This window comes from Ursus maritimus, unplaced genomic scaffold (assembly GCF_017311325.1).
Source record: "Ursus maritimus isolate PB19 unplaced genomic scaffold, ASM1731132v1 scaffold_7, whole genome shotgun sequence".
NCBI classification, from domain to species: domain Eukaryota; kingdom Metazoa; phylum Chordata; class Mammalia; order Carnivora; family Ursidae; genus Ursus; species Ursus maritimus.
Window position 1 is genome coordinate 14,226,600 of NW_024426885.1, and position 22,183 is coordinate 14,248,782.

Below are 22,183 nucleotides of genomic sequence, written 5' to 3' on the forward strand. Positions count from 1 at the left end.
CTTCTTCTTCTTCTTCTTCTTCTTCTTCTTCTTCTTCTTCTTCTTTTTTTTTTTTTTGGTGACCCTCCCTTCTGAGAACTCTGAGGTGAGCAGTGCAGAGTTGAGGGAAGCTAAGGACTGAACTTCTCTATCTCGAGTAGGCTTCAGAGTTTTTGGAGCAAGTAACGTGATATGCAGCCTGACAGGGATGCTTGTGCCTCAGTGACCCCCAAGCCTAACGTTGTCCCTGGAGGTGTCCAGCAGCTGAGAGAGAGGTCAGGTCCAAGGCTCATAAAGGACCCCACTGAGGAGCCTGGAATGACATTAGGCAGAATGGAAGCCCGAGACCCATGCTATGGAACCAGTGTGGCTGCCCGTTACTCTTGAGAAAACCCAAATTCCTTACCATGGCCCTTAGGGCACTGGACCTTGCTCCTCTCCCCTTCCTCGTGTTGAGTCTTGCTCACTGAACTCCATGCATGCCGGTCATGTGCTGTCTCTCTTGGAAGTGTCCATCTCGGGGTCTTTGCATATTCTGTTTCTTCCTGAAATGCATAACCCTCACTCTTTCCCTGCTTAAGTCAGTTGTCCCTCAGGGCTCCCCTTCAATGTCACATCCTCAAAGATGCCTTCTTCAGTGTCCAAAGCAGAACCAGACCTTTCTTTACATCTATCACTGTCTTTATTTTTTCTTTCATAGAACATATCCCAATTGGTAATTATATTTCCATGATTATTTGTTTGGATTTTGCCCTGATGGCAGGGTCAAGTTCTGTGTAGTTATTGCTGTCTCTAGAGCCTAGCATGGTGTCTGGTAGATATGGGGGTAACCCATAAACGTTTGCTGGGTGAAAGAATGAGACATTGGAAGCTAATAGACTCATTGGGTTGTTGAACGGAATAACTTCCAGATCTCTCCTGCCATTTCCTCCTGCTCCCTGCTCTGTGCCCTGCTCCATGGACTTCCTCCCTAGGCTACATGCCTTTGGACTTCTGGTTGGGTTGAGCCCATGGGAGGCACATAGGGAGACTAGAAGGTAGGAGGAGAGAGAGGTTGGAGTATTTCTTCCCAGGCTCCCTCCCTTCTGTGCCATGGGTGGGCAATAGCTGTACTATTTCTCAATTTAGGGACTTTGTCCCTTCACCAAGCTACCCCCCAAGGAGGGCTGGGCACCCCTTCCACAGTCACCAGTGGCTGAGGGCGGACCCTACTGGGTGCTCCCAAGCATCCCAGAGCCTGATGGGTCTCTTTGGGAGGGTGGCCCAAGGCAGGCCAGGGCACCCCCTGCTGTCTCCCACTTGCCTGCACACAGCAGGACCAGCTCAGCCCCCCTCGCCTCTCTGGGGGCCTAAGTTTCTGAGGTTCTAATGTTCTGCCGGCTGTCTGTCGTGGGAAGGAAGGGAAGGCCAGCACCTGTGGGAAAAGACATTTACTGGCCACATGTCAGCAGGCACCAGGGTCAGGGCCTGGGGGAGCCCTCCAGCTGGTAGGGCAGCTGCCCAGGGAAGGGGACGGCTTGGGGCCTCCTCCTGCATTCTGAGGTCTGTTGAAACTGGTCTGTTCCTCTCCTTCAGCACTTCTTTTACCTGTCCCCTCCCCTGCATTTCCCCTGCCCTCACCCTGCAGCGGCTGGCCTCACCTCTCTCTAGGCCAATGCATCTGCCCTCCAGGTCCCCTCCCCCAGCTTCCTCCTGGCTTCGATCCGCTGGTGGCTCCTTATTGCCTTCGGGGCATGTGTTCTCTCGCTCACTCACGCTCATCTGTGTGTGACTACACATGCCGGATGGTCTTCCAGCCTTGAGGGTACAACAGTGAACAGATCATGCTCCTTCCCTGCCCTACGGGACTGATGGCCCCAAGGGGCACAGGCACTGATCCCCAAAAGCAAATACATAATTACAAATGAGCAAAGGCACTAAGAAGAAGAAAAAGCACACCGAGGAGCTTGTATGCCGGTCATGTAATTTGGGCTGTATGTAAAAAGAATAACTTGGGGGTGTCTGGTGGACAGGGGTCAGAATTTAGCAGAGTCCAAACTCTGAAGCCGGGTACACGAGGTTATGGGTTGAACCGTGTCCCTTACTGAAAGATATGTTGGAGTCCTAACTCCCAGGACCTCAGAATATGACCTTATTTGGAAATAGGATCTTGACAGAGATAAATGAGGGAATCAGGGTGAGTCCTAATCCAATAGGACTGTTGTCCTTACGAAAAGGGGAAAATTGGGCAGAAAGACACGGACACACAGGAAGCACGCTGTGTGAACATGAAGATATCGGGGTGCAGTCTCTGTAAGACAAAAAACAGGAAGAGTGCTGGCAGCCACCCGAAGGAGGAGGCACGAACACATTCTCCCCTCACAGCCCCTGGGAGGAACCAACCCGGAGACACCTTGGTCTCACCTGGAGCCTCCAGAACCGGGAGAGAATAACTTTCTGTTGTTGAACCATGTGGCCACCACGGGCCCTCTGCCCAGCGTGGCTCCTGCTGCTCCCCAGGGTGCCTGCCCGCCCTGCACTTGGGTGGGATGTGGGACATTGGAAGCCAATGGAAGGAAGGGCTTGCTTGGATGGAAGGGCTCACGGTTCTGGAATGGCCCTGCTTGTGTCCTCTTCTGAGCTCCTGCACCCATGGTTCCCCTGTCAGGGGTGACGCTGCACCCCTGCACCCAGACCCCACCCCCAGGTCCCCCAGGCCGTCCTCCTCCAACCCTCTCAGGGCTCAGATGCCCCTCCACTCCAGGTGTGGGGACAAACTGCTCTCAAAGCCTGGAACCTGGATGTCTCTCCCACATTTGCAGAGCCAAATCGTACTCAGACCTGAGCAAATAAATACATGGATGTCATCCTCGCTAAAAATTCTCACTACCCCTGGAACATTCCCTTAACCTCATCTCATTGCCCATCAACTCAGGAAACCAAGGTCTTGCAGCAAATGACTATACCGAAGCGGCCTTTGTCTCTGTAACTGGTTAAAAACTAGACTGTCATCAAGATAAAAACACGAGGGACGCCTGGGTGGCTCAATTGGTTAAGTGCCTGCCTTCGGCTCAGGTCAGGATCTCAGGGTCCTGGGATCGAGCCCACATCGGGCTCCCTGCTCAGTGGGGAGCCTGCTTCTCCCTCTCCTTCTGCCCCTCCCCCTCTCTCTGACCCCCCCCTTGCTCGTGCTCTCTCTCAGATAAATAAATAAATAATCTCTAAAAGATAAAAACACAAAATTAATAAATTCTCAGAGAAGAGTATATGCCCGGAGCCCTGGGAGCCGAACAGAGACTGCTGTCTATCATGGGGCTACCGTGTCGGGGTGGAGTTTCCCAGGTTGCACGTGAGAATCCCCTGAGAGCTTTAAGAAAAAAAACATGCTTGTGCCTGAGATGATTCTCGGTTAGGGCGCGACCTGGGATGACCCCCCCACCTCCCTTTTTTCAGCTCCCAAGGGAGGGCAGGTGAGTCTGGTTTGTAGCCAGGATGGTGAGGCCCTGGGCCCCTCCTTGAGTCCTCGGAGGCCCCAGGGACAGAGCCAGCCCCCCCACTTGGCGTGTGCATGCAGGGCCAGGGTGCGTGGGCACGCAGCAGCCATACCAAGCACTGCGTGTGCCTGCAGCCTTCTGGTAGCTCTGAGGGCTGGGCCACATTCCCTAGGTTGCCTCGCTCACTCTGCAGCGCCCTCACGTGAGGACAGAGCCGTCGTTCCTGTCGCGCGTGGATTCTCTTGTTAGATCCCTGAGACAACAGTTGTTGTCAGGAAGGCACAGCTCTGGGCTGTGGCCTCGGAGCAATCAGAGGGGGGACTACCCCATGGGGGGTTTTTCGGATGGGTAGAGGGGGCCGGTGGTGTGGGCAGTGAAAGAATTCACCCGAGGCAGGACGAGAGAGTTTACTGTATACACCACAAGGGAGTAAAGGGCAGGACAGCAAAGGAGAGACTGTCTACCACGAGGTGGAGATTTGGGGCCATGGTTACAGGGCAGAGCGAGGGAGGGTGGGGAGCAATGGAGTGGTCCCTTTTTGGGGTAATCTTAGGAACTGTGCCTGGTTGTAACCGGTCAGTTGGGCCTTTGGCTATTTTGAGGTGGGTCGCTTCATGAGCCTGCGTGCCTTCAGCTCAGTGGCCGCTGTGGGCCCTCGGGCCTTGATCAAGGTTCCATTGCTGAGGCCTGCTGACTAAAAGCGGCCTCCGCAGAAACCCCTTGTTCAAGGTCACCTTGACTGGAAGGTGGTTTGACCGGAAGCCTGTTAGCTCAGAGCCTTTTCCCTTGCTCCTGACCAGACTGAATGGCCTCTGAGTTTTATGCTAGTAAACTGAATGCGAATATGGCCTATTTTCATCACCCCACTGCACCACTTTTGTTATATAACCAATAAAACAAAAGCAAAGCCCAATCGAACTGGCCCCAGGTAGTCCCTGAAATCAGATTTTACCCCCAAACCAGATTTGGACTGGGCCACGTGGATATTGCAGGTGGACCTCCCTATCTTCCCGGGATGGTGTGTTTGGGTTGCGGGTCTGTGGGGCTGATCTTGGTCTCCCCCATGGTGTCAGGAAGTAGACGTTCCGTAACTGTGCTGATAAGTAGCCGCAATACACAGCAGTGGTCTTGGAACATGCTGTTCTCTGCCGTCCTGGGAGTATTTTCCAGCTGTGTATCTGGTAATAGGACAGGCATTTGAGGAAAAGGGACGTGGGAAGAGAGAGTAGGGGCCTAGCTCCACTCCAGCTGGGGTCTCCACCAGCTGCCCCCCTGCCTTGGAGCACATAGTCACCACGGTAGGTGCAGGTGGGACCCAGGTCACCCCAGGTCTCCCGTGGCTCAGGGCAGTGCCTCGGCCGAGTGCTCCTGATGTGGCCCAGAGCCTTGGGCATTCTCCCCAACTGCTTCTTCCCTCTGTACCGCATACTTTTCTCAGTGTCCTCTTTGTCTTAAAATAATTTCCCCCCCAAGTCTTTGGCCATTTCTGTCAGTCTGGGGAGAGGGTGAAGCAGGTTGTCCTTGACCAGAGAGAAGGGCTCTCATGGCCAACCAAAAGGCCCACCCCCTCCATTATACCTCAGTTTCACTTGCCACTCTCATATGATCCTCATCATCTCTTCTCTGCATAGCTGCAGGGCCTCCTCCTCCTAGCTGGCCTCCCAGCCTGCAGTCTCAGTAGGCCATCTTCCTGCAATCCTGGGCCGAGAACCAACAGCTCTCCAGAGCCTTCCTCATCTTGCTCCTCCCCCTCTTGGACCATCCTGTCCTGGGACGTGCTTGTTTTTTGCACTATCGGCTGGCATGGTGGTGTTTATCTAGGTACTGGGTTCCCTACTACCGTGCACACCTCCAGGACTGAATCCAAGTCTTCTGCTTCCTCGGCTTCTAGAAGCTGGTGCAGAGCTGGCGTTTGGTGGTATTTACAGAATCTACAGTCCACTGATTGAGCTCTTATGCCAGCGTGGTGCTGCCTTGCTCAGGGTGTGGGTTCAAGGCCAACGCTGGACGAAATTGTGACAAAGGGGCCTCAGGCCCAGGCTTTGTGTTCTCCTGCTCGGTGTCCCCACCCAAGGTCCTGCGTGTCCCCCTACCACCGCCATTGTCTTCAAAACCCTCCTCATTACTACTGTGATTGAGAGCTCACCTTGTGCCCTTCACTGTGAGACCCTGGACACAGTCGCTCCTTTAATCCTTACCCCAAAATCTGCTTTCAAGGAACAATCTGCAGTCCAGTCACATTCAAGTTTGAAGCTCAATCAGAGCTTAATGTACCACCAATGGTGAGGAACAGAGGCCAAGGCACGGAAACTGTCGTGATGGGATGTGAGGCCTGGTGACCAAAAGGGGAGTCACTCAGGGGAGGTGGTGACCTTCCTGGTCCTTCAAAGCTCCAGGGAATGATTATGGGATAGGCTGGGCCACCTTGAAGGACACCTTCTCCTGTGCAGGTGGGGCTCATGTTGCGGTCTGATTGGCTGAGAGCTCCCCGGTGGCCCCAGCTGATTGGATGCCTGAAAGGGGGCGTGCACCAGGCACTCCTCTCAGAAGCCATCCCTCCTCCATGCTGAGCCCTGCCCTGGGATGGCACCCGCTGGCGCCCAGGAAGCGTGGGGACTGGAAGCCCGTCGGTTCTCAGCAAATACGCCATCTCTGGATGCGGGGGGGTCTTCGACCTCACCGAGGCGGGGCCGCCGAGCAGCTCCATCACCACAGGGAGGCCACATCACAGCATGGCCTTTCCGTAATCCTTCAAGGTGATTGATCCGAGTCAGGGGAATGGACCCCCAGCCCCCAGGGGACCCCGGTTCACTCTGGCTTGAGCAGCCACCTCCCCTTCCCTGGGCCTCCGTTTCCTCACCTGAAAGATGAGGGGCGGGGCTAACGGCTCTGCTGAGGCCCCCCACGCCCATCCTCCAGTTGGGCGATGCCACCCCGAGGTGAGGAGCAGACAGGGAAGAAGGGCGTGTGCGGTCAGAAGTCAGTGGCAAGGAACCCAAACGTCTGGAAACACTCAGGACTTATTTAAATGATCTATCCCCAAATGTCCCCAAGGGGCAGCTGACATCAGTGACAGACGGTGTGAGAGGGTAGATGCGTCAGTGGCTTTTATTGCTGTTACCACGGGGCCCGGATGGCGCGTGGACGTTAACAGGGCGTGAGGGTGAGCAGCACGTCCTCCTTCACGGCGCTTTCGCTGCAGAAGCTGTGCCTGCCGACAGCAAGGAAAGCTCGTTAAGTGGTGGGCAGCTGTACGTGGAGCTCTGGAGCTCTGAGCTGTTGGGAAATGGGAATGGCGGACTTCCAGTTCTCAAGGAAGGAGGGGAACACTAGGGCTCTGGCTTCAACCAGCTCCTGGAGATCCAGTTGGAGCTTGGAGTGAGACAGGTGGCTGGTGCCTGCGACAAGGTCCCCTGTCAGCTGTTGCTCAGAGTGGCCCTGGTCCCTGGGTCCTCATCCTGACAGGACTGCGGGGCCCTGAGGCAGCGACGGGACCTCTCACTGGCCTCCTTCTCCACGAGTCCCTGTGGAGGGACAGACTGCTTTACAGACGGGCTCGCTCTTGACTGAGCCCCTCTGGAGACGGGATTCAACCTGATAAAAGCGACAGTCAGTTGAGCTCCTACTCACTACGGGCAATGGCGCTGACTCCCTTTGTGCAGACGTCATCCTCACAAGCCCTGTGTGAGGAGGTGCGACGATGAGTCGCACATGATAGGAGAGGGAGCTGAGGCATGGCGGGTTCTCAGTAAGTAGAAAAACCAGGGTGCGAAGACAGGCCTGATGCCACAGTCCGCATTGTCCGGGGCAGAGAGTCACACTTCAAACCTCCCTGGACCTTGCCTTCCACACCTGGAGTCAGNNGCTCTTTCCCTTGGGTTCCCCACTCCCTGCCTCCCAGGAGTGACATGGGGCTGGTTACTCGGGTCTCTGAGCATCAGTGTCTTCATTCGTAGAAGACGGCTCAGTTCCCTCCCATGATTGCTGAGAATCCCGTGTTAATAGTGCAACGTATCATGGCAGTAAATGTAAAAATGTATAAACTGATAAAAAAAAAAAACAACCCAGGGGCGCCTGGGTGGCACAGCGGTTAAGCGTCTGCCTTCGGCTCAGGGCGTGATCCCAGCGTTCCGGGATCGAGCCCCACATCAGGCTCCTCCACTGGGAGCCTGCTTCTTCCTCTCCCACTCCCCCTGCTTGTGTTCCCTCTCTCGCTGGCTGTCTCTCTGTCGAATAAATAAATAAAATCTTAAAAAAAAAAAAAAAACCCAATGCAGATGTAAGTGGCTATCATGCCTGTTATTCTAAGAACCACAAGTTCCTTCACCGCCCTTGACCTCTGAAGCTGTGCTGGGTTTTCTCCCTCATCTTCACCACGGTCCCTTTTGGTTTCACTTGTCTTTCCTTGCTGCCCTGACCCTGTCTCCGATCCTACTTCCGGTTCTCTGCACCTTGAGCCCTGCCGCCTGTGTTCGGGGCTCCCCCACCCCTCACACACCAAGCCCATCACCCCTGCTCGTGTCCTTCTCAGTGGAAATCCCTCAGCCCAGGAGATCCTTGTGGCCCCCTCTCTCCCCCATCACCGCCTCCCCTGGCCCCCTGGCTTTCACACTTCCTCTCCAGCCACGCTCTTTGGGCCCCTCAGGTGAGTTCTTTCTTCTGTCATTTGACCTTTCACGTGAACCTTAGGTCCGGGGGTGCTCAACAGCTAACACGCAAACTCTCCGAGAGCAGGCTCTGCCTTTGCGTCCCCTACCGTTAGTCAGGCATACAGTAGGTACTTAATAAAGTCAGAGAGAGAGGTGGGAAGAAGATGCTGGGGGTGGGGGAGAAACTAAGAGAGGGAGAACTATATTTGTCTTTGGAGCCACGTCACTGGGGAAGAATTCTAGTCAGCGGGCTCCTCAGTAGGACTTGCAATCCTAATGGGGCAACTAGAAGAATTTGAAGGGTATCCAAGAAGCACTTGGGCTAAGATCTTGATTTTCCATAGCCTCCCAAAGATTATGCTGATTTTTAAAAAATATTACTTACTGACTGTCTTCCTATCAGCAAAATATTAGAGTTATTTAACAAATAAAGCTTTTTTTTTTTTTACTCCCAAACCAGTTTGCGATGTTTGATGCTGTTTTGATCTAACTGTATTTTAAAAATCTGATGTCCAACATCTCTAGCTTCTCTTAAGATAGATTTCCTCTGCAGTTGACAGGCAGGGGAAGAAGGGACTCAGGGACTCAGGCCACTGGAAGGTTCAGGTGGCAGTTGATGGACTCAAGACCTCAGGGGTGGGCTTGAGTACATTCTGTTCCATTTCTAGAAAGTGTAGAAAGTCACAGCCTTTCCTCAGAAAACCTGGAAGGTACAATGACCTGACTGATTTGGTCTTGTGTCTGTTTCCTTCTTCAAATCTGTCAATGAGCAAGTCAGCTCCTGGGAACAGTCTGCATTTTTAAGGTTCTAATGATACCATCTTCTTCCAACACCTTAACCACATGGTCCCAGGATCCAGGCCACAGTCCATTTCCTAACAGGCCCTGGGAACTCACTTTCGAGGCTCATTGTGCTCCGATGGGGCTGGGCAGGGAGGCCCTGGGTGCACTGCAGCCTGCACAGGGCTCTCCACCAGCTTCCTCAGTGCTCGGCTCTAGCTGAGAGATCCTTGTGCTGCTGACCACCTGGTCGGGCCAGCCCCTCTGTCCTCCCCCACTCACAGGGATAGGGAGGACCCCACAGGGGTCATCCGGCCTGAGGTGTGACTGCAAAGACTGCCAACTTCCACTTGGGGAGTCATAGTCGCTAAGGCCCGAGTTGAGCAACCTCACCGAACCTCCCAAACCTCAAGACCATCAGTGACCACATTCCCAGAATCCCCTTCCACAAAGCCACCCTAGGAGGGTTCTGCTGGCCACAGGTGTGGTCCCAGCTTTGGGGACAATCGCTCTGCCCCCTCCTCAGGTCACTACACCCACATCCCCCCCCCCCCCAGTTGCCACAACAAAGGACACTGAAAGTCAGGATAAAGATTCTGCAAGGATCATTACCTCAGCTCTCCCTTGTCCTACCTCAGATTTCATATCTTTTGCTAAAATTACCTTTTTTTTTATTATCCTGAAATTTCATGATCTTCCGCTCTTTAAAGGTAGCTACTCTCTAGCTCATACTTATAAGCTTATACCCTCAGAAATTATTTCTTTCTTCTCTTTCTCATTTTTTCTCCTTATCATTCCTTGAAGGCAAGGTGATACCAGCTGTAGCCTTCTCAGATAGGGCTGGGAACACCCAACAGAAATGCTTTATGCCGTCTGTCAATTGTTTGCCCACAAAGAAAGGGCCCCAGGTGGGTAAACTGTCGGCTTTTCTGGCTGAACCATGACTAACTTTCTGGGGTGAGTTTCCATTACAAGCACTAATCTCTACCAACATCCTTAGGCACAAACCAGCAAAGATATACGTACACTGTTTTCTCATCTCCCTTTTGCACGGTGATCGTGGCGGCCCCCACCTTGGGGAAGGTTGGGTTTACCACGTGGTTATTCCAAAGGAACTTGACTTTCTCAATTGTTCCAACATCGAGCCTTGCATCAAATTCATTGGAATGGGTAGAGCCTGGTTTGAGAATCCCCCTTGAAATAAAGAGATAGAAACATTTCCATGCAAAGAAACAAGCTCTAATGACAGATAATGACAAACCACTTTTTTTCTACTCGAGATTAATGAGGTCAGTTTTTAAAAATTAATTCTCAAATAAAGGATGGAGAAATGGAGAGGCCAGTTATATGCCAGCAGCCTCACACTATTATTTGAATATTGTTTTCTCAAACTCAAGTTAATTTCTACTCAAAATATTCTTATAGAAAACTGTATAATTCCTTCATATTATTATTTTTTCTGGAAGAATTACTTGTATAGTAATAAGTTATCCACTTAGTTTAACACAACAAGCATGTGTTACTATGCTAACCAGAAAGCATGACATCTACAGTAATATTAGATACATTCTTTTAAAAATCTATTTTTAAAAATGGAACTACTGAAAGAGAGAAAACTAAGTGCCTGGATTTATAATTGAGAAAAGAAAACTGTCAGCAGAAGTCTGAGATTGACTTTACCACATGAAGTAAATAAAATCAATTGATAAAGAGAGGATAAGCGTTTCCGTACATGGATTTGAAGGCTGAGTCTATCAGCCAGTGAGATGTGATGCTAAAAAAGGACCCTCACCTGAAGACATCGAATTGATGAGTGTTTCCCTTACTTCCAAACAAAGCAACTTTGACCTGACCAGTGGCTGTTTTTCCAGACAGTGTTAGAGAAACCCCATATCTCCAGCCTACACAAGGGATAGAAAAGAGTTCCATTTATTCATGCACAAAACAGTTGACCCAAATTTCAGAATCCTGTCCCCACCCTTACACCAAGGCATCAAAGCATAAGAAATCCTACCTGTTAATCTACAACTAAACAAGGCTATGAGAAGTACGTTTCTAGCAGTATCCGCTTGTAGACCTGCACTGACCGGGAAAGGGACCACTACCCACATGTGGCTGCTTAAATTTAAATCCAAATTAAATAAGATCAAAAATTAATTCCTCAGTCTTACTAGCCGCATTTCATGTGCTTAATTTCCACATGAGGCTACCGGCTACTGCATTGGACAACAGAGAACATTTCCATCATTGCAGAAAGTTCTGTTGGACAGCTCTGCTCTAGAGGGACCGCACGATGAGATGAGATGAAAAGAGGAGGGACAAGGGCTCGCCGCCATGTTTGGAAAGGTGGTCAAGAGCGCTGTCCTGCGGGCTGTGTCATATTGGTGCAGCCCCAGGGCCCCAGGTGGCGTCCAGCAGAGAGCGGGCCTCTGTTGTTACCCAGATCCACACGTGCGGTGCTGTCTCAGTGCCCATGAGCACACATGCACACAACGGAAACACATATAACCACACGCTCACACACATATACATGGATGCGTGCACACAAACATACACACACATGCACACACCCACACACGAACACACATATGTACATAAACACACACATCGTTTGCCTCACTCCTGCTCGGCTTTCACATCCTCAGAGAGATTGTGCCTGTCCCTTCCAGGGTCGGGTCCCTGTCCCAGGGTGCCACAGCAGCAACCCGCCACGCCCAGGCAGAGCGTGGCTGCTGCTCGCCGCCGTCTTCTCTGCTGGGCTGTGCATTTCACGCACGGACTGTCTCGCTCATCCCCGCACCCCCACTGTCTAGCATAGGTTCATTAGTAAGTGTTGGTTGAGGAATGAATATGTGGTTTTGAATGTTTGATTTGTTGTTTTAAAATGCGGGCCAGCATTTCATGCATCCGTACAACAGTAGAAGGAGTGGTTAACCAGTGTGCTTTTGAAAAATACGTCGAGTGATGCAGGGGGTTCCACATCTGATCGCAGAGATGGTTACGTGGCTCTTCATCTATCAAAACTCATCGAACTCTACACTACAGAGGCTGGTGAATTTTGCTGTGTATAAATTGGACCTCAATAAACCTGACTTCAAAACCTAGCTAAGACGTATATTATTATAAACACAGTGTCTTTTTCACGGCGCAACTGCTTAGGGGACTGTCACAGAGCAGGATGGCACAAAGTGGCCCAACCATGTCCTGTCTCTACCCTACGTCCTAGACGATTTTGCAGATTTTTGAGACAAATCACCCCTTCCTGATTTCCACCCACCCTCCACCAGAGAGGGACACCTGCCAGGGGCAACAGGGACCGAGAGGAGGAAATGGGGTGATAGGAACTGGACTTCTTAAGGGTCTCAGCCCAGCAAACAGCTGGTCCCAAATCAATGTGTGATGACTGAATAGAAGAACAGGTGCGCGTGACATAGACCTAAAAATGAAAAGAACAATGGACTGTGGAATGGTAAAAATCTGAGGGGCCTGGGGGGCCCAGTCGTTGAGTGTCTGCCTTTGGCTTAGGTCATGATCCTGGGGTCCTGGGATCGAGCCCCGCATCAGGCTCCCTGCTCGGCTGGAAGCCTGTTTCTCCCTCTCCCACTCCCCCTGCTTGTGCTCGCTCTCTCACTGTGTCTCTCTCTGTCAAATAAATAAAATCTTTAAAGACAAAACAAAACAAAAAGAATGGTAAAAATTCAGGGGTAAAAGTTGCCACAGAGATGTGCAAGTCGCTATTATCCCATCATTTATGCTTCTATTCATTTCATTTTTATCATCACAAAATGGAAGAAATGCAGACTCTTTCCAAATCCTTAGTTAGGTCTTAAATGGGATCATTTGGGCAGACGTGTCCTTTCACTACGATAGTCAGAATGTGCTCCCGAGTATTTCAGGTTAGAGCTGAGCCCTTCTTGTCTAACAGAAGCTAAACTTCCTTGACGAGGGTGAGCACAACTTACGAGCGAAATTGCTGGAATCTCCTGTGTTCAGGAAGAATTTCTGCTGCTCTCCACTTGTCTTGCCGGCAAACTTATCAGCGTAGTGGCCCATCTGGGGGCACCCTTGGTCTGGGCAGGGGAAGCACTTGTTCTAAAGAGAAGAGAGAGATCTAGCTGCAAAGTGTGAATCTGTCTTTTTCTGACCCACACATCTCGGAGAGCAATTCTCCTACCGCCTGAGTTCCCTCACCTGTAACAGGAAGGAGATCGGGATAGATGATTTCTAACTTACTTTCACCCAGGACAGGACCTCCAACACCGATGGACATCATGTCAAGATATACTGACTGACTCCTGGGCCCCAGGCTTGATCAATGACACCTCCCATCACGTGATGTGCTGGGGAACGACTAACAGCCAACTCTGGGACTAAAAGCCCTGAGCGTAGCATTTGCCAATTTCCGTGGTGTAAATACACTGCCGCCAGTTTCAGAGGCCCAAACCCCTAGCCTGGCATCTAGAATCCGAGCATCCACCTTTCCTTCTCTCTGGCGTATGAATTCTTCTCTCATACATTCTTCTGTCCTTGCTCTGTCCTTGGCAGAAATGTGCACCCCTTCTCTTCCTCCTAAATTCTGTGATTTTCCAAGCCAGATTCAAGCACTACCTTCTGGAGGAAACCTTTCTAGATCATTGAAATGACTGGTCTTCTCATTTCCCAGCGTCTTCCTCACCCACATGACTTCTCTAGAATTTTAGCCACCTCCTGCCTAAAAATTTTTTCCCCTCTGCTTCCCAGAATCATAAACTCTGAGGGGCAATCCAAAACAAGGAAGGGATGGTCAGAAACTGCAAATTCCCAGCACAGCAGGACGACCGTCCCACAGAGGGAGTCAAGGAGGAATGATCGCTTACAGACTCAAAGGCCCTGTAGGAAGCACAGGGGTACGAAGCAAACCCAGCAGGGTTGAGGATGCTCTCTGAGTAATACTTGTAACTTCTCAGGTGATTGCAAGCCACAAAGTCCCGAGTTCCTGGGGAAAAAGAGGAGGAAATCTACACAGGTGGTCATGGGGCCAACAACTCTCTCTTCAAGTGGAGAGGCTCCAAAGTGGGACCATATTCAGAAATTTAAGGTACGGTAAAATTAAGATAAGTCCAAAACAAGTGAAGTTAACATAAAGAGGCAGCTTTCTGTGTTCCAGGCAGTGTTCTGAGTACTTTACATGCACTGTTCCTATAATCCTCACCTTTCCAGGCCGTGGGTACCATACCATTCCTAAGTACGGAATGATATACAGATTACAGCCTTGGTTGTACAGATTACAGCGAGGAAGGGGCAGAACTGGGGATTCAGCCCAAGCCCATGTGGTGCTTGAGCCCCTGCTTCTAACCATTATGCCATCCCGTGTCCCAGGCCCCAGGCTGGAGGTCCTTGAAGACACAGCCAGATGTGACATGATCTCTCAGACATGACAAAACCAGGGCAAGGACATTTAGGACATTTTCATGCTGTGTTTAGGTGAATAAAAAGGAGAGTTGAGTAGCTTTAGGAGGCACTTTTCTCTCTTTCATAGCATCTTGCCTTTCCTGATAACCTTGGCCTCCCCAGCTCCTGTCGTGGGACAGAGGTCACAGCATATCTGCTAGACGTGACCTGAACTTGCTTGACCATTACTGATGGAAAGCTTGGGCAACCCTATCCATGTAAAGCCTCAGAAGGCTGTAAGAGACGAACACGTGAATCTGCATTCTTAATATTTGCTTTGGTGGCATCCATATGTGCCGAGCCATTCTGGTCAAATTCAATAAAAATCCATACTCCTTAGATATGGTCAGACCACTAAAGGTTTAAACCTCTGTGGGGCCAAGTGATGAGTTGGGCTGAAAAGTTCACTTATCCATTGTCGTTTTGACCTGATTAGATATAGAATCTGTATCTGGAGGAGGACCTCTACCCCAGGGGCCCTCCACCAATGATAAGGAATAACCACCTGGAACAGCACAGTCTCTGCGTAGCCGTCCCTAGCGGTGATCATTTCTCATCCTGACCCAACATAAGGGTGTAGTGACTCTCATTGTGCAAATGACTTTGCCACGGAAATGACTGGGGAACATTCTCCTTTTGTCTACAGAATTGAAGCCAGTTACATGCGCTCGGACAGGATCACTGACTCCCGAGGGAGAATTGGCAGAAAAATCCTCTTAGAGTCAGGATGTTTGCCTTCATGGTATTTCTTTTCTTCATTAGGTAGCTACCAATTGATTGCTGGAGTTATGACTTTAAGCAATGGTTTCATCATTCTTTGTCACTTGAGCAGTCCAGGACACCCATGACAGTGCTTTAAGGAAGTATAAAATCAGCAGAGTGGAGATACAACAAATAATATGTAGCTATATTTTTTTCAGAAGTAAAGTCTAAAAGGGGGAATTGTATATTTTTAAAGAGCAATGTGTTTTCATTTTTGAGATTTGTTATGCGGAAGATTCCGCCCCCCCCTCCCCGGAAGTGATGCCCCACCCTGCTCTGGCTTTACCTTCCCAAATGCCATCTAGGTCGACGATCTGGGACAGGGCGTTCTTCTTGCATCCTGGCATTTCTTCTCCTCCATTGGGGAAGAAGTCAAGGTGACCCATCAGTTGGCTTGTTCCAAAACCTGAAATGTTTGAAACAGCAATGAGCTTTTCACCATACAGTTCCCTTGGTTAAAACACAACGGCATGTGCTTGCAGCGAAAGCACCATTGGGCTCACCCAGGAATGGGATCAGGGGAGCCGCATCTGTGTGGATCACATCAACAAAGTCGGCATCGGTGGGATCGAGTCGAACCTCTTCAGGAGTACCCTGGAAACTTGCTTCTACAGGATCCAACCCTAAAAGAGATGATCAGTGCTGCAGACCAATAGACAGGGCTGTGGGTACCAGCAGGAGCACCGTGTACAGTTGCTCAGGCTATGCATTGCTCAACTCAAGGGATGCCATACTCTGAAGTCATGCAGTGCCATGGCCCTGCCTAGTGAGTATAGGGACAGAGAGTTTCAGTGTTGCTCCTCAGAAGAGGGCTCCAGTGGCCTGGATAGAGAAGGGCAGGTGAGCCAAGAGATTTAAATTTGTCTGACCCAGGATTTTTCCCCTCACATTATTTTCTCCCATTCACTTGCAGATCTTTCTTCTTTAACATTCTTTTCCTCTTCTCAAGTTTGAAAAAGAAGGGACAAAGTAGTATGGTGTCATAATTAAGAACATAAATTCTGGAATTAGGCAGCCTGGTTCTAAATCCCTACTCAACTAATTCTTGGGCAAATGACATGACCTTGGGCAGATCACGCAACCTTTTTTTTGTGCCTCAGTTTCCCCATTTATAAAATCTGGGTAATAATGTGGCTATAATAAGATTAAATGAGATATATATATATATATATATGTATACACACACACACACACACACACACACAGCTTTTAGCACAGTGCCTGGCATATCGTCATGGACATATAAGTAAAATATTGATTATTATTATTTCCTCCTTCATGTCAGGGCTCCTGAATATGTCAATAGCTCTTTGGAGTTCTGGCCAGAGCAGTTGAAAAAGCATGAACGTAAATGTCTGCTGAAAATAAAAGGGAGAGGGAGCCTGCATGGTTCAGTCTTAAGGTTAAGCGGCCGCCTTCAGCTCAGGTCATGATCCCAGGGTCCTGGGATCGAGGACCACTCCCTGCTCAGCAGAGAGCCTGCTTCTCTCTCTGCCTGCTGCTCTGCCTACTTGTGCTCTCTCTCTCTCTCTTTCTTTGTCAAATAAATAAATAAAATCTTCAAAAAAAGAAGACTGCAAAAGGAGAGCGCCTATGAAGTAGAGGCTGGCTTGAGCCACAGGGCAGCGGCCCTGGGTTTGAATCTTGCTCCGCTCCTGATTCATCGCATGGTTCGGGGCCAGTTATCCAATTTCCTGAGCCTGTTTCTTCAGTTCTGAGGATTCAATGAGAAAATGTGAAGCACTTGGCACAGTATTCGGGAGGAGTCCGCACTTCCTCCATGCTTACTGTAGTAATGATAACGGCATTATGTGATTACGATGGTATTATGTAGATATATTTTGTTGCTGTTGTTAAAGGCTTTGCTTGGGTTAAAAGAATGATCTGCAGGACTGATGGCTTCGTTTCCTCTACCAGCAGAGGCAAAGGAGGCATGGGACTTCCATGTTCCACTCTGCCCTTGATCTCAAAGAGAAGGGGGAAGGACTAACAATGTGGACCTTAATTATGTTTGCTCACGTGCACCCTAGCTTTCCTCTCTGTTTTCCTGGGTGCCCAGTCCTGCTGAATGATCCACACCGCCAGGAAGCACGGATCTAAAGAGAAAGGTTGGGGACAGAAGTGAAGAAGCAAAGGGAAACAAGGAGGAGCAAAGGCACCACGTCTCCTTCCACAAAGAGGAGCCTCTCGGGGGCTTCCTGATAGGTCCCGTGCGGGCTCTAACCAGCGCTGCCACAGCCGAGGGGACAGGCTACTTCGGGCCAGCTTCTAGCTGTCCTGTAGGCTTGCACCACGTTCTGGGGTTACGGGGGACAAAACCAGGGGCCCTGCCCCGAAGGCCTTACCTGTAATCCTGCCCAGGCCTGGAGTCCTGCTGCCTGCCTCTCCAGCCACGTGGGCTCCCAGGCTGTGGCCAATGAGGTGGACTTGGGAAGGTGAGTAGCTGTAGTTTGCCTGCAGAGGGAAGGTTGTATTTTCAGGACATTTTTGTGCTGCGGCTTTTGTACCAGCAAACCTAACCTGATTCCTCTTTGAAAACCGTCTATGGCTCCCACCGCCCTTGGGATCAAGCCCAAACTCATTCCAAGGGTCTCAGAACTTTCCTGACTCAACATTCATTTTTCTGGATTCTACCCAAACTCTATGCGGAACTTTCAGGCCTCAGATACGTCATATTCTGTCATCTCTGGGTCTGGTGTGGTCTCCTCTTCCTCTAGCCGTCCACTCCCAACCACGTGCCCAGCTCACGTCAATACAGCCTAGACATCAGCTCTCAACTTTAATGTCCCTCCCTGAGAGATGTCCTTAATCACTCCCCCACCCCCTAGCCTGGATTAGCTGCCCCCCCATGCGCTCCGATTAAGGCTGTAGTCCCGCCATTAGAACCCTGACCATGCTCTGTTGTCTTTGCAAGTCTTCACTGTGAGCTCCTCCAGGGCTGGGATGCGTCCTCTTGACCTCTTAGCAGAGCTCTTGACACTGAGCAGCCCCCCCCCCCAAATATTGTACAACAAACAAGTGACATAAGGGCACGAGGGTTTGCACACGTGGGTCTCAGAGGTGTTCACCCATTTGTACCCATTCGTTGACCTTCAGTACCTTCAGAACAAGCACCACCGGTTTTGAGTTTTGCAGGGGTGCAGAAATAGTTAGAACCAACCGGTTCTTTGGCAGACCCTTTAACTGTAAGACAGAAATGGCCGGGGCCTTTATCTGGTGTAGAATGGAGCCCGGAAGAGTTCGTGACTTCGCTGAAAGGATTAAAGACTTAAGGAATAGGCAAAAGGGAAGACCAGGGTAGGTAAAAGCAACTGAATTGATGGTGACAAAGGACATCCTCAGGACCACCAACAGGGCAAACGCTGCCCCTTTGGTCCCACGTGGCTCTCCCCGGCAAGGCCGTGTTTGCCCCACAGAGAGATATGCCTGGTGTAGTGGGGGGCCCCTGGTCCTAGACAACTCTTGTATTGACCTGTGCTATGCTTTGGGGGCAAACCCTTTGATCTTTTTGGGCCTTAGTTTTCGTATCCGTCAATGGAAGATGATAATAAAAGCCCCCACATCCTAAGTGTTACCCCTTATTGATTTTTCCTCCACTGCCGAGTCTTTATTACGGCAAATTTCAGTTTTAGAAGTCAAATTCTGAAACAAGTACCCTCCTTTCTATTCCTTTTCTAACTATCTAAGTCCCAGCGGCTACTGCGGCCAGCAGAGAGCAGGGTGTGCGGCCCGCCCGGGCAGCGCCCCGTCGAGGACTCACCGAGAGCACGCCCAGCAGCTGGGCCACCTGCGCGCCCACCACACGCACGTTGTTGGCGGCNTGCGTGTACGTGGTTCGGGAGCCTTTCTTCCAGTCCACGCAGATGCAGTTCACCTCCTCGACCTTGAACATGTTCTGGTGTTGGAGAGACGCAGGGTGTTATCATAGCGGCACGTGACCACATCCCACCAGGGCTCTGAAATAGTCACTAGGAGTTATTACTGGTCGTTGTGTCTTTCCCTCGCGGGGGCTCGGAGACAGGCTAGGCTGTGTCCGGAGTCCTGTTGTCAGCTGGGAGTTAGCCCTCGGGGTACTCGTTACAGGAAAGGCAAATCCATTCCCCCTCTAGCTTGTAGATTAATTCAAAGCTGGCCACTCCCTGGTTTTCTGTGACCAAATTCAGTCAAGTTGATTAGGCGGTGGGGAAACAAGGGCGTCAGTACAACAGTCCTATTTTGAAGAGGAAAGGTCTCAAGTGTGATCTCTGGTGGCCAGGGAATAAATGACCTTGTGGATTTGACCCTTCGCTGTCCTGTGAGCCTCGTGGCAACGCCGCCAATAACTGGCTTTGCATTCACCCCAGCCTGCTGGGTATTTAGTACATTTTTACGGTCAAGATAACACAGTAGTTCATGGAGGAGACACACAGCGGACATTTGAAAAACAGAACTGCACTGATTTGAAAGAGATTGAAGAATTCGGAATGGAAAACTTCTTCCAGGATGTCAAAGAAACTGATAGACCCTTAGACCCTCCTGCTACCAGCTTGAGTTTAAAATGGTGCTATGAATCGAAAATCCACTTAGAATTTTCCACATGTGTGATCGCACACACAAAGAGACCAAGAGCTGTTTCTCAGGACCTTTATTTTTAAAGCAACCCTGAGGAATCTCTTACAAACCAGAGGAATTTGGGGTGTGAACTCTATCCCACAGTTTATCCACTAAGATACTTATTAATGAGGGGCTCCCGGGTAGCAGTGGCTCAGTCAGTTGAGTAATCGGCTCTTAGTTTCGGTTCAGGTCATGATCTCAGGGTCGTGAGATCGAGCCCCACATGGGGCTCCGTGCTTGGTGCAGAGTCGGCTTGGGATTCTCTCTCCCTCTCCCTCTGCCCCTTCCTCCCCTCAAATAAATAAGTAAAATCTTTTTTAAAAAGATACTTATTAATGATAGGAAAGAAGAGGTGGCAAGAGCTAAATGCCTGGTAAATCAAGGCCAACCGCAGAATGACTTTAATTTTCTAGGTTTGTAACTTTGCCTGTTGGCAATATAGGTGGGAATTACTGTGTGTGTGGAAGCGAGGCTGCTAAGGGTATGTTCTTAGGTGTCAGAAAAACAGATTGCATGACTGTACACATCAAAGGAAAGGATGATGGCATGTTAGGTATTTGTGTGTGTGTGCGTGTGCGTGTGTGTGTGTGTGTGTGTTCTTCCATTGTCTGTCCTTCTAACCAATAGCCACTCCATATAGTTTTGGCACTCTCTATTCCGCCATTTGGTCTCCTGGTCCATCTTAAGTTCTCCATTTCTCAAATAAACGATCGTAGCAGCGCATCATCTCAGGGATGTGGAGGAGGCTTGAACAGAAAGATCATAATCCCTCATTTACAGGCCAGCGAAATGCCCTCCCTAAAAATGGAATCAGATCTTTGGCCTTGATTTAGCCAGAAGTAAGATGGTGGACTTGTGTGCCTGCACAGCAAATGCCACCACTTCCAGCCACGGATGTGGTCCAGAAATGTGGAAGTCGATTCTTATTTTTGCAAAGAGAGGCATATGAATTGTGTAAAGGTCACTTCCTATGCAGGGATTTCGTGTTTTCAAGCTCGTCTACTGCGCTTGCTGAAAGGAGGGGGAGGTGTCAGCAGGCAGGCGGGCGGACTGTGGGGCTGGGAGCCGACCCCTACCTGGCACATGTCCAGCAGCCAGCTCTCTTCTCCCTTGTCTATGAAGCCGTGGATGATGAACCGGGTCTTCTTGTCTGTTTGAAAATTTGATGCCTCAATTGTCGATGGATCGGAGGGAAGGAGAGTCTGTGGCAAAAGCAGAATTTTGCATTATTTTGCAGCCCAGCCACTTGGGCCAGCCCTCTCCTTCCCCATCTCTGCCTGTCCCAATGCCATGATCTTTCCAAGCTTAGCACAAAAGTCACCTCCTCCATGAAGCCCTCCCTGACTCCCCTTTTCCTGCCTACTCCTGCCCCCATCCCACCCCCGCCCAGTCAGGAATTCCTACCTCCACTGGGGCTGGATTATAGCTCACCGTCTTACCTTCCATAGGGTTCTTAGTGGATGGCAAGCTCTTGGCCCCAGACCAGAATCCCATAACCAGTTAGAGGTTTTGGCAAATGTGAACCATTCATTCATTCAAGCCAACATTTTACAGAAGACCTACTCTGTCCAGGTCTGGCTAGCAGCTGGAGGGGTAAGGTGGGACAGAGCACAGTGGGGCAGGAGGGTACAGAGACAAGGAACGTCTAGTCTGCGGGGGGGGGGGGGCACGACCCCTCCCCCAGTCACAATGACGCTGAAATGACAGAGGTCTCACTTGAAAGTTGTTCGGGTTCTTGTTGGTGTACAGCAGGAAGCGGGTGCCGATCTTCTCGGGGCTCCAGGGGAGAACTTTCAAGGGCCTGATTGCAGTCCCGGCCCAGGGCTCCGAGTCAGAAAAGCACCCAACTTGTTCATAGCAAACTTCGTTGGCTGTAGAGAGAGGGTAAATCTGCTCACACGCAGCTCCCCAGGCTCTGGGGGGCCACAGCTGCTCCCGTCCTCACTGCCCTGCCTGGGGACAGTCTGAAGACAATGGGCACACCCTGCCTCTCTTCTCACCCCCAGTGCCACCTTCTGATCTGGGACCAGTGCCATTGAATCCCACAGAGACCCCAGCTGTGCCGCCGCTCAGAACAGCCACCAGAACTCAGAAGCTGTCTCCCATCCCCAGCGCTTCAGATCTATGTATTGGACTTACGGGATAAAGCCCACTGAGAAGGCAGTATGCTAACCCAGGCGGGTGTTTAATGCTTTACCTAGAAAAGTCTAGCCTAGAGCACCTGGACATGAAGACAGGCCAGTGGCGAGATGCTCTGAAGTGGGTCCCTGGCAAAGTGCCTACTCTCCCAGGCAGAGTGTCAGCCCCCGGCCCCCACCCCACCGCCCCGCCCCCCTCTGGAACCTCAGGGTTGGCCAGAGCCATTGAAAGCCCTGCCCTGCCACGAGTCAGGCTTTCTCTGGCCAGTGCCGAGATGTTGCATTTAAGCCCTTCTGGGGGGGGGGGAGGGCAGGTGCGACGTTTCCTACCTTTGACTGCTCCCAGCAGGAAAAGCGCGATTGTCCAGAAGCTCACCAT

At 50.7% G+C, this 22,183-nt stretch overlaps 1 protein-coding gene across 1 annotated transcript; it reads right to left on the reverse strand.

Annotated features, from left to right (window-relative positions):
* Positions 1-6,359: 6,359 nt before the first annotated feature.
* PNLIPRP1 (pancreatic lipase related protein 1) lies at positions 6,360-22,183 on the reverse strand. The gene is made up of 12 exons (XM_040624489.1): positions 22,126-22,183; positions 21,383-21,528; positions 20,743-20,868; positions 18,834-18,968; positions 17,419-17,527; positions 15,577-15,696; positions 15,360-15,479; positions 13,738-13,856; positions 12,844-12,973; positions 10,674-10,782; positions 9,908-10,075; positions 6,360-6,663 (listed from the first exon to the last, which is right to left on the reverse strand). Exons 1-12 carry the CDS (start codon positions 22,181-22,183, stop codon positions 6,600-6,602), a joined length of 1,404 nt encoding a protein of 467 aa, XP_040480423.1. The 3' UTR covers positions 6,360-6,599.